The sequence below is a fragment of the Pararge aegeria genome, chromosome 17, assembly GCF_905163445.1.
Source record: "Pararge aegeria chromosome 17, ilParAegt1.1, whole genome shotgun sequence".
In the NCBI taxonomy this organism is placed as follows: Eukaryota; Metazoa; Arthropoda; class Insecta; order Lepidoptera; family Nymphalidae; genus Pararge; species Pararge aegeria.
In genome coordinates, this window is record NC_053196.1 from 7328357 (window position 1) to 7342992 (window position 14636).

General features: G+C 38.2%; 1 protein-coding gene across 5 annotated transcripts in view; it reads left to right on the forward strand.

Moving 5' to 3' along the window:
• Positions 1–14636, forward strand: part of LOC120630796 (dual 3',5'-cyclic-AMP and -GMP phosphodiesterase 11-like) — a 183205-nt gene that overhangs the window by 56798 nt on the left and 111771 nt on the right. For all 5 annotated transcript variants that reach the window (XM_039900075.1, XM_039900076.1, XM_039900077.1 and 2 more), the window contains exon 3: positions 11814–11955. In XM_039900075.1, the coding sequence (XP_039756009.1) occupies positions 11814–11955 (142 nt within the window). The remainder of the gene's footprint in view (positions 1–11813; positions 11956–14636) is intronic.

Sequence of the window (14636 nt, forward strand, 5' to 3'; positions counted from 1 at the left end):
ATATTTGTGTTGTGTATAAAGTTGTTTTTAAGCGTTATAATAGACGATTATTGATGCAATATTTTATGGTACGGGTGCCGGCATAAACCCCAAGCGTAACAAGAGAGCGTATTTTAGAATATCTTTCTAGCGTATCGAGGGGTTGCCTCTAGGATTGTGTGTGTACGAGGGGTTTAAGGGCACCTGAGACAAAAATATCACTAGATGTGAAAAGTACAGTATTCAAAGCAGGGGGTTGAATACTGTACTTGTCATCTCGCTAGACAATAAAATTAAGTATAATCGAATGCTTATCCATTTTAATAGTCGCCGTAGTAAAATTATTGCTGTTATCGTCGCCACTCAATTTTTTAATTTTCATCGAAATAGTCTTACGTGACCCCCTCGCTTCTGCACTCGGGATTTTATATGATTCTTCGTTTATCATTTACCGAGTAGATTAGCGATAGCCTGGATACCTTTATTTTGCCTGCGGTAATATAAATTTACCTCAGTCGTATAATCTACGGAACCTCAGCGATTGTATAGGGTTTTGTGCAGTATGCTAGAACTATTATCATTTGTAACAGACTAAATTTATTGGTTTAGGAACACGCTTCGTCTCCCATAGACCCTATTATATCTTTTATAGTTGTTTTGTACATTATCGTCGCCTCAACCGATTTACTACAAGGACATATTATAAGAATCTTATAATAGCTTCAATAATGATTAGTCACAGTCGACCATTGACCTGAAATTTCACATATTTTGACTGCGAAAATTAATCAAAAAATATATGTACAATTACATGTAGTAGTATATCTTTCAAAATCGTAGAAGGGTGGTAACTAGGCACGGCCAAAGCCTCCCACCAGAGAAAATTCAGAAGTTATAAATTCTCAATTTGCCGGGAATCGAACCCGGGACCTCCCACTTAAATTCAAAGCGCTCACCGTTGCGCCGGGAAGGTTGTCAAAATTTTGTTTTGCGGTTTGGTAATGTTGCGTCACATAAGATTTAACACCAGTGGCGAAAATTCTCTTTCTATTTTTTAGGGTAGGCAGTGCATTTCTGCATCTATGAAGTGCACACCACTGCTTAACACCTACGAAGGATTGACACAATTGCGGCACGTTGCAGGACGAGTTGCTTGTATGCCTTGCTTAGTGTTGCCCTGTTTATAGGCGATAGTTTTTCATTCAGGTAGGCCATCTGCTGTTAAAAAAAAGAAAATATAAAATCTTATCCGTTGTGTTACACACCTCCATAATTGCTTATTAATGGTTTCTAATTTCCCTTACGTCAAACATAATATACCAAAGTTTGTTATCTCACTCCACACGCACGTACTTATGAGACGAAGTTGGAGTTAGTTTGCTTAAAACCGCAAGAGGATGAGGGTCGATACTTAGAATTTACATAACATAGGTTCAGCAATTTATTTTACCTAATGTCAGCAAATTTTACCTGATATAAGTAGTTTTTATGCGACCGGTCGCGTTACTGATTTTGTCAATGGCTTTTAAAGGGTTTGGGTAAAGTACTTGTTTGCTAACTGAACTACCTATTTAGTCGTCCGCGTTTGTTGTAAACTTAGCTAATTTTCTGTTTATATTATGAATGCAAAATTTGCGTCCAAAAAAAATTATCCGATAAACATACCTCAATGGTTACACAATGGTTTAAACGACTCCAAAAAGTAGTGTATTTTTTTTCGCCTCATTTCGGCGGCTATTTTTATTATTATAGCCTTGTTAGTTCACGGAATCAAGTTATTTTGCATACTATTGTCGACATAATTTAATGGAGATTAATTCCATACTTTTAAAAAAATGATTTACACGAAAACACTCTAACTTGTGAAAAAATCCATTATTTGAGTTAAATTTAAAAAAAAAAAATTCTAATCGACGATTGTAGGTCACTGAATGCGAATGATTAATTAATTCAGTGTAGTTTAATTGCAATTAATAAAAAACGAAAACTGCAAGACTGTATATCTATATATATATCCATGTAAAATTAACATGGATGGTGATATATCTATATCTATAGATATTATGTACATTTTATTCCACCAGGGGCGCCTGTGCATCACTTTCCTAGTACAGCTGTTTTAAATTTTTTTTTTTTCTTTCAATATTGATAATTAAATGAGCATTATGAATGCACTTTTGGATTTTCCAATTTTTTTTTTTTTTTATTGCGTTAGTACACACATCCGTGTATGTGAGTACATATTTTGGGGTCTTTCTGGGTACCAAGTGATTCTTAATAATTTTTTTTTGAAAAAAGGCCATAATGGCGGTTGTACGGTGCCATTTTCAAATATGAAAATTCGTGCAATCCTCGACGGTCGTCTTTTAATTTACTTACTTTTTAGGGTTACGTACCCAAAGAGTCTAACGGGATTCCATTAATAAGACTTCGCTGTCCGTCTGTCTGTCTGAATCGTGATAGTTAGGCAGTTGAAATTTTCACAGACGATGTATTTCTATTGCTGCTATGACCTAAAAATGAAATAAAATATATATTTAAAGGGGATACATACAACAGACATGATTATTTTGCCGTTTTAATAGATAATTGTACGGAACTCTTTGTTCGCGAGTCCGACTTTCACTTATGCGGTTTTTTAAATACCTTCGCAACTGGTATTTGTTGCCTTATATTATATTCGAGAAACCGGGTTATATTCCCGGCAGGAGTCAATTTCATTATCAGCTTCGAAACCTATTGGGGTTGGAGCGCTTTAAAGATTATTATCACATGTTAGTAAAATTAACCGTGCTCTCCGACGAACGCGAATGGACAACGATATCTTAACTGCACACTAAGAATTTCTTAACAGAAAAATCCAGTATCTAATATGTAATTTAAAAAACCCAGAGTCTTACTTAGAACTAAATGATTTGTACAAACATTCTGAGCGCTAGAATAACGAGTAAGTGGAGGCAGATATCGGTTAAGGCTTCTATAAGTTTATTGAACTTTAACAGCTATTTTCTAAAAAGTTTAGATGAGCGCTTACTTGGCAGGCTTGGCTGGGTAGCTGCCATAACCCTGCCAAGTTAGAGTTTCCATCGACTGCATTATCACTTGCCGCAGTTAAGTGCTAACTTGTGATCATCAAAAATAAGCTATCATTTATAAGTAACTAATCTTATTACATTTCTTACATTCGAAAATGGCTCCAAAGATTTTGCCTTTATATTTCCGTACTTTGATATGAGCAACGCAAGAATCGCAATCCTTGGCACTGAAGTTGATTGTCTTCAAGTTTAACTAACTTTACACAAGGATCCATCCGCTTATAGTCGTTTTTTACTACAAAATACAAGAATTATTTCTTAGTTTCGTTCGCTCATTTATTATGTAAATAGTTTATGCTTTTTATTTTTCCAACATTGTTTAATTCAGGGTTTTAGCAAGATTGCTGCGAATTAGTTGTAATTATTTTTTAAGTTAAAATAGAGGAATAGAGCTAATCCTCAGTCCGTGATATTGCGGTTAAACGGTTAAAGCTGAACTTAAATGCGGGTTTTTGCTTTCGTTTTGTAATTATGTGCGGAACCTATCTTTTAAAGTTATAGGCACTTTGGAAGTGAGTTAATAGTAATAAATAATAAATATTCTACGACAATACACACATCGCCATTTAGCCCCAAAGTAAGCGTAGCTTGTTTTAAGATAACTAATTAACATTTTTATGAATAATAGGTACTTACCTATACATAAATACTTATAATATACCGATAAAAATCTAGACATTGAAAAACATTCATGCTCATCACACAAACATTGTCCAGTTGTGGGAATCGAACCTACAGCCTTGGGCTCAGAAAGTAGCGTCGCTGCTAACTGCGATAACAGGACGTCAATAAAAATATGTGTTCCTTGTGGGTTTGGTACTTTTCCTATTTTATAACTTGTTATAAGTTTTGTTATATGGTCTGAGTATTATATGATTGTAAAGAAACATCAGCGCCGCTTTGCTTATTAGCTTTTCAACAAAGCTTCCTCTAGTAAATATTATTACTTCAGATGATGGATGGACGGCTTGATATTTTGTTACGTAACGCAATAACTTTGGTGATTTCATACCGTGTGCAATATTCCCAGTCTGAAAAGTATGCTAGAAGCTAGAATTATATTTTTATCATATGATCATCCCCATCTGAGGAGAATCAGACCAAAAAGGTTGCGAACTTAAACGTCCGCAGGCTTATCGATCTGGACATAGACGTGGGTTTAAGGATTGTCATTATTGTATTTTGACGGCCGACAGGCGCATTGGGCAGCGACCCTGCTTTCTGAGTCCTAGTCCGTGGGTTCGGTTCCCACAACTGGAAAATGTTTGTGTTATGAACATGATTTGTTTTTCAGTGTCTGGGTTTCTATCTGTATTTTATAAGTATTTTTGTATATCATTATAATATTCATCAGTCATCTTAGTACCCATAACACAAGCTACGCTTTCTTTGGGGCTTGATGGCGATGTGTGTATTGTCGTAGTATATTTATTTATTTATTAAGGTTTTTGATAATAACCGGGATCGTTGGCTTAACTTGCCCCCTGTTACACAGGGGTAAATAAGCTTAGGTACTGTTAGGGCAACAAACCCGAACTAGGTACTTTTATCTACTATACCTAAGCGTGTACCTCTTCGATAGTTTTCAAACAAACACAAACACAATAACAAACACTATAACTCCAGAGTTAAATATACCCAATGTGCATGAGTTCAAAGCTCAAAAAGTTTCCAAATTTCACAACGCCCTTGGCGTTAACTTGATATTTGATTAGGTAATCAAGCAATTAATTTATCAAAACCTCTTCGTTTAATTATAACTGTTAGCATTCATAATTACTATTTTTGCATTAACGTGAGGTGATGGTGATAAGAACATTCGTTTAATTAAAACAAAATCTGTAAGTATTCCATTCGATTCGATGATATTCGATACCAACACTTAGGTTTGAAATTATCGCAAATGCTATTTTTAGCTTCATTTATTGTTGTCTCGCCCACCTTCCATATTATAGCAAACAGAATATTGGTAGCTATTTGAAAAGCATTGCGATCATCGCATTGTCCTGGTCATTCTTCGACAGTCGAACCTACAAGAGATTCCAGATTAAGGAAAAGTTCACGACAAACTTTTGTTTCATTGTGTGAAATTTTTCGCCGTAACTTATGTTCCTTGTGTATGTACAAGATCAAGGTGAACTATATATTAATAATATGTGTGTGTGTGTTTCATTTTTGAATTATTACATATCAAGTGTAAATGTAATGTTATTTATCGTCAAGGTAGTACACAACTAACTACTTATTGACTTTGTGCCAACGGTTTTAGCTAGTATGTACAAAAATGTTCCTTTTATTAATGCTGCACCAGAAGTATGCAACAACGAATATTAAAATAACAAGAACAGAGAGCAACGAATATCGTAACTATGACACTTTATGACACGTAACGAAATAATGAAAAGTTACACATTACAATGAAAACTTGATACCAAACTATACACCCAAAATTAATAAAATAAAGGTTATTAGAGTGGTCGTATAGCACTTAAATATCTTAATAAAATAAAGGAGATATACACAATATATAAATGCAAAAATAATACATTTTGAATTGAAATAATTAATAATTAAAATGTAACTTTCGATCGTACTTTTTAGGCATAATATTATTAATTATTACAAAGAATAATAATTTTTTTATTGAGATAATTTTATGTACATAAACTTTGCAATGTGTAGCAAGTCACTAACAAGACTCTTAACTTGGGAGATATAGTAAAATTATAAAATCGCGCGTGGGCGCCGTTCTCGTCCATGAGTAAGCTACCTGCGCGACCTTCTTTTCGACATTTCGTTACGATCCTTGGTTACCGCAGGTTAAACCGCGGGAAACTGTAAGTAAATAAATAATTAAGTTAGTCGTTACCAACGATAAACATAAACTAAAATTGTATAATAATTCAGAATCGCAACACATGGATCGTACGTACGCGATCTCATAGTTCGCAATTAAAGCGGCAGCGCGCGTTTGCTTTCCCTAATTGAAATTGACACGAACTATCGCATGCAAATACACAATCCGCATAAATGAGAATGTTTGTGTTGCTCGCAAATAATTGGCCTGCCCCATAAGATGTGCGGTAATGAGTAGCGAGGCATGTGTGCGAAACTCACCAATGGGATCGCGCTTAGCCATAGAAAAATAATTTTCTTATCTTATTCAAAACGAGTCGCTGGGAGCCGCTGGACACAAGCGGCCCAGGACCGTGGATTTTGGAACTCCCTACAAAAGACCTATGTCCAGCTGTGGACTTTAATCGGTTGAAGTGTTGATGACGATCTTATTTCTTACTAGCTGATATCCGCGACTTCGTTTGCGTGAATTAAGGTTTTTTATTCCCGCGGGAACTCTTGCATTGAGTAACAAACATCCACACTTTTACATTTATAATATAAGTGGGATAACAGTCAACTGCTGACCTTAAGGAACCAACCACTACTCACCAACGGGAGGGCTTGCTAATCACCACGGGGCAGGCGGGGTTGTGTTCGCAGTAGGTATATGGTATGGTAGGCCAGAGGACTCCGCTACCCGTTCTCCGTTATATTCCCTTAGTCGCCTCGTCACGACACCTGCGGGATGAGAAGGGGTGGTGACAACTGTATTCTGATCTGCGCGCAAATGGCTTTATATATGGCTAAGCTAAGTCAACGGTGATAGCTTAGTGGTGAAACAGCCTCCCTTTCAGGGAACTAAGTTCGATACATAACTCTGAAAGTTATGTAAGGTTTAGTAATTAGGGTTTCAATTTTGTCTATTTTCCCATGTAAGTGATAATAATCTGCAGTAACGGCTTAACTTACCTTCCGAGGCACGGAAAGAGCTGCCCGGAGTGAAAAATGGGTGCCATTTTTTACTCAGGGCACAGGGTTTTTACTCCTGAAATCTAAAATTTTATCATTTTCGGTAGTTTAAAACTGCATTATATTTAAATGCCAGTTTATATGACATACCCTGACGTGCCTAAATAAGGATTATGATCCTAAAACAAAACGTCCGCAATATTAAAATAATAGTGCGATGGTAGTTAGCGCCCAGCGCCCTTTTTACCAACGAAGCAGTCAAACAAAACCCAGTAAAAAGAAGTTTTGTTATCTACATCGCAGGGAAATAATTGTTCTGCAGTAGACACCCGGTGTTTATCGGTTTGTTAATAGTTCGTGTCGATTTCAATTAGGGAAAGCAATCATGCCTTGCTGCTGTAATTGCGAGCTCCGAGTTCGCACACGATTGGAGCGTGTTCAGACTTGGGGCGTTGTCTCACATCTTTTTGTCTTGTCGCTCGAGGCGAACGGGGCACGAGCCGAACGAGTCTCGAGGAAATCGAGGCGTTATGCTTGATCGATGCTTGCTTGTTTATGATTCTCTGCATATACCGGTATTTCTCTATTATTTTCTAATCATAACATTCTTAGCTACAGTTTGTGACGTAAAACTTGTGAGTCTTGTAAGAGGAGGCGAATTAATTATTTTTTATCATTATCTTAATAATGTCATGTCAATGTCAATCATAGCTACGATTTTAATACCTACTAATAAAAAGGATCAGTATAATACTTTTAAACGCGCGAAGACAATGAAACAATCAAATCCAAAATTGTCAAATTAAAATAAAATAAAGTTTGTAGAGCCATCCACAAACGTAGACAGGAAAGTAGGAAAATAATACCATTAGATTCAAACTGCGATTTCAAGATTTTAGATTAGATGGGTAATAGTTTAGGGCAGAATGAATCTTGCATCGCAGTCCCACAATTGAAATGCTCTCCTATTTTTCTAGCAGCGTGCACTTATGTCTTGTCTCATAAACCCCCACGTCTCGTTCGCGAATTATACCTCACACACTAGCACAGAAACAAGTCATTTTAAAAACTATAACATACGACATAATGTATTGTGTCCTTTTTCAAATTAGGAAGCTTCTTCTGTTTAACCTAGGGCTATCTGTTCAATAAGCGGTTTCGATATATGGATTTCATAAGTTGTCGTGTGGTCCCTGGGCAGGTTTAAAATAAAGAAAATTCAAAGTATCTCGCTTTGTACCTGTTATGTAAATGAAGTGTATTTACAAAGTTTTGTCCCGCCTTCCCTTTTAAATCATCGAAAGCTTAGGAATGACGATCATCTTTTAAATAGCAGGCGAAACGAGCGAGGCTCCCGACCTGTGTACTTGCAGCGACAAAATAGCATATTTGTAATTGGAGCTAGACGGACGCAAGATGGAGCGCAAATCAGAATGCCACTGTGGACGAAGGTTCGATGCCTTTGTATGGCCATCGCTTTAATTGTTATGTGCACGCGTCCGTATAACCGAGTTTAGCTTTTAGGGTTCGTAATCAAACAGGGATTCCTCCTACATTCTGTACGTATGTAAGACGACATATTACGCAACTTCGTTGCACTCAATGTTATTGGGTCACTTTAGCCTGTAATCAAATAATTTACAGCCCTAACAATAGTATCATCAAAGCTACTCAATAAGCATGATTGCTATGCTATGCTATGTATCAATGTAATGTTCAATCTAGGCAAGGCATACGGGCACAATTCGTGTGGCTACATGATTGACGCGTTCAGGAATATAGCAATCACTTTTAGGACCGATTGATCATCTTTCTTATGATAACATCGAAAGGGATCTGAAATATTTAAAAAACTAATAGTGACTCGTTGGCAGACAACGCAGAGCTAAAATTAGTGCCTTTAAGCATTAAATTTTCATGGTTTTAGGTCTCAAGTCTCAACAAAACTCAACTCAACTTAAAGGGCCAAGGCACGATACAAATTAAGGTGAGGCGACGCTAGCCAAATTAGAAGTACCTACCTAATTAAAACGCATTGGTTAACCAACTTGATACCAAGCTTACTTTGATGCCAAGCAATTAAAACGTATTAGATTCGCATATAATAGTCGTTCTCCATTTTAAGTTTCGAACTAAGATGAGTCGTTTTTCTCCACTTAATATTTAGCTTGAGTTCCAATGAACTAAAATGTGGCTTGACACTCGGCGGAGTGTCATAGGTATATTATGCATCTAGAGGACGCGCAGCAGAAATGTAAACAAAACGATGTATGCGTTAAATATGCTTATACTAAAGTCGAAGGCAATGTCAAAAATTGCTTCTAATAAAATAACTAATGTATAGACTGCCTGTCAAAGGCTTTCTTTGCTTCATTTCTCATGGCAACTCACGACATATTTTTTTTATATACCTACTAGTTTTTGCGCTAGTCTTGCGGTTTTTGTGTATAAGAATTATAGATGAAAAAACAACAGCAACTTGTTAAAAATCTCAAAATAAATTTCTATAAACACAAATGCTATATATGACGATCATCTCCGAAGGTAAAGCTGTCTACTGCGTCAAAGGAACGCTTTGTTCTGTTAATAGAAAAATAGATTCTGACATTACAGCGTTGTTTGTTGTTGAAATAGCGAATTGTAAAACAACATCTCTTTTAAAAGAAATTCTAGGCGTATTAAATTCTACCCACTTAGTCATGACAGGTTTCTGAAATCGTAAACGCGCAAAATGTAAATGTTATTTATTTTTTCATACTCATTCCAAAGGCGAGAATATTTGCTGTATTTATAACAATAGTTTATTGAAAACTCGGTAATTTCTTTATTAATTTTTAAAATGTTTTCTCAATAGGACGTAGTTAAACAAAATTGGCGACTGATATTATATTAGTAAGTAGATATTGTAGTTTTGAGATACTTAGGACCTTATAGATAAATGTGGCATAACGTCGCAACAGTATTGCAGTATTATTTTTCGCTTTGACATTTGAAGTGAAAAACACTACATTTTGCGATGTTATTTCCTCTCTCCAAATGTTGTATAAGAAAATATTATTGACGTTCAAAATGTCATGTTTGATATGATGACGGGAAAAAATTGTTTATTATTTGGATTTTCCCTGATTTTCAAAATGATTGTATCTGCAAGCTTCAGTAGGCATATTAATATACTTTTTACTGTTTGATTATTATTTTATAATATTAAAATAACGTTTGTCATTTGAACCGATGTAAATAATATCAATTATGGATTTTTTTTCTTGTGGCTGCTGTACTTGGCGATCTAAAGAAGTTTCATGTAAGTTTTTCTTTCGCTGGTTACGAGTCAATTGTTTTTCTTATATTGTAGTAATATTAGATGTAGGCTCCTCTCTTTGTTGAGAGGAGTGGAGTCTTGTTTATTTAGCTAATCGGGACAAAATCTTTATATGAAAACCGCATAACAAGAAAATTGACTCCACCTGCAATGAGCCGTTGTTTCATACGTTTAACAAGTGACGGTGACAAATTATGAAATTAAACAGGGCACTACATTGATCCGGCTAACGCCCGGCGCCACCTACCCAGGTGGTGGAAATATGCTACCGGCCACGTAGGTGTGACAGATAGTAGGTGTGACAGACAGTAGTCGATGGAGACAATTTACCAACGCGAAGTTGAGATCTCACCAGGACCACGATCTTCAGTGATGAAGGAACGAGCAGAGAGAGAGAAATATAATAGTTGTTGGAAGCCTAGACTTAGGACTTATAAAGTCCAACTTAAAAATCTTTTTTGCAATTGATTGATCAATTTTTGTGCAAGGCAATCATCCTACTGCCCTTAGGCGCGGAAGAAAGCTTGAATGTGAAACTTAAGAAAAGGCGTAGCTTGCTTCAACTGTCGAGCTAACGATTATTATTCCCAGATTAATTTATATTGCAAATTGAACGCGTTTCGGGTATTATGCCACATTAAAGTATAAACATTAGCGACTCTGGGGGAAAACCGTTGGCGGGACGGCGGAAGTGTGGGTATGCCACTCTCGCGGTTTTCACGTTTCGCAGTCATTTTTAATTTGAGCAATTAAATTTTAAACGATTTAAAGGCGTAGGAAAACATCGTGAGGAAACCTGCATGTCTGTGAGTTCACCGTATTGTTCTCAATGGCGTGTGAAGTTTACAAATCCGTAATTGGCCAGTGCTGGTGGACTACAGCTTAAACCCTTTTCTTTCTAAGAGAAGACCCGTGCCCTGTAGTAGACCGGTTACCGGTAATGGTTTGATAACAATAATGATGATGAGTCCTTATTATATTCTTTTTTTTTTACACTACAAGTTAGTTACTCTAGACTGCAATCTTACATGATGCAATCTATGATTGTAGCGGGCTATCATGTTAGGGAGTATGGCAGTAATTTTATAAATAAATAAATATAATAAATATACTACGACAATACACACATCGCCACCTAGCCCCAAAGTAAGCGTAGCTTGTGTTATGGGTACTAAGATGACTGATGAATATTTTTATGAATTATATATACATAAATACTTAGAAAATACATATAAACACCCAGACACTGAAAAACACTTAATGCTCATCACACAAACATTTTCCAGTTGTGGGAATCGAACCCACGGCTTTGGACTCAGAAAGCAGGGTCGCTGCCCACTGCGCCAGTCGGCCGTCAAACCTTTAACCTTTTATTCAACCTATAGGTACCCATTATCGGTTTCTACGCGACATCGTATCGGAACTTTGAATTTCTTAGATCGTCTTTGTTGGTAGAAGGGTAGCTAGCCACGGCCGAAGCCTCTCACCTTCAAAAGGGCCCCTACCAGGAATCGAACCCGCGACCAACCACAGCACATACCGCTGCGTCAGGAAGGTCGTCAAAATATGTTTATAATGTGTCAGAGAGTTGACCCCCGTCTCCATTGTTCCAGGTCTACAGCTGCGGAGCATAGAAGAGCCGCCAGGTGGCGCGGGCGGCGGTATGCCCGCGCCAGCCTGTTACGATGCAGAGTGTGCCCGGACAGAAGCCTGGCTCGATGAGAACCAGGAGTTTGTGCACGACTACTTCCTCAGGTTGGTGTTAGTTATTTTTCTTTCTCTAGCTTTGAATCGGGACTTCTTGTTGGTTCAGTAGTTGGTCTAGTTTGTCTATCATGTCCGACTAGAGATCAAGATGTCCTGGGATCGAATTCCAGGACGGCCCAGTTACTGTTACGTATTGAGTGTACGTCAAGCTGTGGGTCCCGGTTATGATGTCTCTTCTTTTTCGTGTCCCTATCCCATGTCATATGGCCACCCCATATGACGTGGGATAGGGACCTAGGGGGTCTTCTTTAAACTTAAATCTTAAACGTAGCAACTATTTTAAGGTTTAAAAAAAAGTACTTATTCGAACTATTTTATTTTTTTTATTTTTTTCGGATTGTGTGTAGCTGATTACCCCTAATGATTTTAACAGCGTAACGCGGGCTTGTTGGCGAGCCTCGGAATGGGGCTCTGCCAGGAAGAGTTTGAACCCTAGGGCTCGAAGAAGCGAAGGGATCGTCGGCCTGAGGGCGCCTCATGTGAGGCCGAACATCGGCTCAGGCGACGATTGGAGTGAAAGGGTTACGGACGGTGATTAATCCGCACGCTTCCGAGAACGTGGTGCGAGCCCACGTCCGGTTGACGTTAGAAGTCGGGGACCTCGTCTTCGCCGGCGAAGACGCTGTGCATAGGTTGATTGTGTGTTCTGATAGGGAGTATTGTCAGTAGTAATCTGATCGTCAGGGTCGTGAAGGATATGTTTAGGCCTCCTCTTGTTGAGAGTGGCGCTAAGGTTGGGTGAGTAAAAAGAAGCCGCAACTATGAGAGGGTTGGGATGTCGGATAGACATCTCAAAGTAGATTTTCGAGAGTTTTTTAAAGTATTGAGCAATAGTGGGGAGTTTGAGATCTCTATGGAGATCGACGTTGCGTACGAACCAGGGGCACCCAGTAGCGTTGCGCATGAAGCGGTTTTGGGTTCGAACGGTATTTCAGCAACAAGAAACACATTAAACATTAGCAACATTATCGGATTCATAATATTCATGATATAATTGGCTCATTTCAACACGCAGCAGCTTGCAGGAAAATAAAGTTATTTTTGCGAGTTATTTGCAGAGTCTGTGAAAAGCGTAAAGTTTAGCATTCATCGGCGAGCGAACCGACGAAGTATTGAGAGATGCTTTCGCCCCGCTCTTTAAATGTACCCAACAATTTTGATTAGGATGAGCAATTTGCCGTTGCTTCTTATAAATTAATTAATCAGCCCGCAGGAAATGATTTATAACTGCCTCGTTGTTCTTATGGTTTGCTTGTTCAGCTACGGATCGTGAGGGCCTAGGTTCTATTCCCTGTTCTGGTAAAAAATTTTAAGTATCGGTTTTACGTAATATATTTATTGATTTAGTGAGTAGGTAGGTATCACTACTGTTAATTAATTTACTAAGTGGTTTTTTTTTTTTTTTTTTTAAAGTATATAGACAAGTGCTTGACTGCAATCACACCTGATGGTAAATGATGATGCAGCCTAAGATGAAGCGCGCTTGCCTAGAAGATGCCTATTCACTCTTGATTTGAAGGTACCCAGATTATAGGTATCAGGGAAGACGGAAGATGGGAGGGCATTCCAGGCCTTTGCGGTGCGGATCAGAAAGGAAGAAGCAAAACGCTTCGTACGTGTTGATGGTATTTCAACCACGTAACGGTGCAGATTCTTTCGGTGCCTCGCAGTTCGATGGTAGAAAGGAGATGGTTTGACCAAATCGAATAGCTCCTGAGCACACTCTCCGAAATGTATCTTGTAGAAAACAGCCAGACAAGCAACCTTGCGCCGGTGTTCAAGGCTTTGAAGTCTACTGACTACAAGGTCGTTGCCAATGAGTCTCCTAGCACGACGATCCACCGAATCCAAAGCATCGAGCTGGTACTTGGCAGAGCCATCCCATAAATGGCTGCAGTACTCCATGCACGACCGAACCTGAGCTTGGTACAGGGTTAGAAGCTGTTCTGGCGTGAAGTAGCGCTTAACTTTGTTGAGGATGCCAAGTTTTTTGCCAGCAGTTTTAGCTTTGGACTCGATGCATCGTCCAAAGCTTAGATTGGACGAAATGCTGATACCTAGGAGCTCAATACTATTCGTGATTGGCACAGATACATTTCGGAAAGTCGGAGTTAGGGGGAACGGACTCCGTTTGGCGGAAAACAAACACGCTTGGGTTTTGGAAGCATTAAACTGTACCAGATTAGTGTCACCCCAATCGGACACCTCGCTTAAGGCCAGATTAACGCCAGATTAACGCGTTCCACCAAGGCCTCTCTGAGCAAAAACCTACCTGGTTACCTACTGCTGTAAGAATTTATGATTACCCCATAATAACATTAAGACACTTAGTAAAATTTTGGTTAATAAATTTATACGGCCGAACGTGGAATACGTTATACGGCCTAAACTCAGTGTCGTGCATAGAGGGTATGCACAGGGGATGATGAAAATCTCCAGTACGGGGTATAAAAAACTTAAGGATATGTATTGTAAGAGTTATAAAAAGCCTACTCTTAAGTATTTATAACTCGTACTGGGGATTTTCTTCATTTAATATCATCTGCATACCCTGTGCATACCCTCTATTCACGCCGCTGCGGCTAAACTCTTCTCTTTTTTTGACCCGTCCTCGGAATCGAACCCAACAACTAGTGCTCCGTAGTCGAACACGCTTACCACTAGGACAT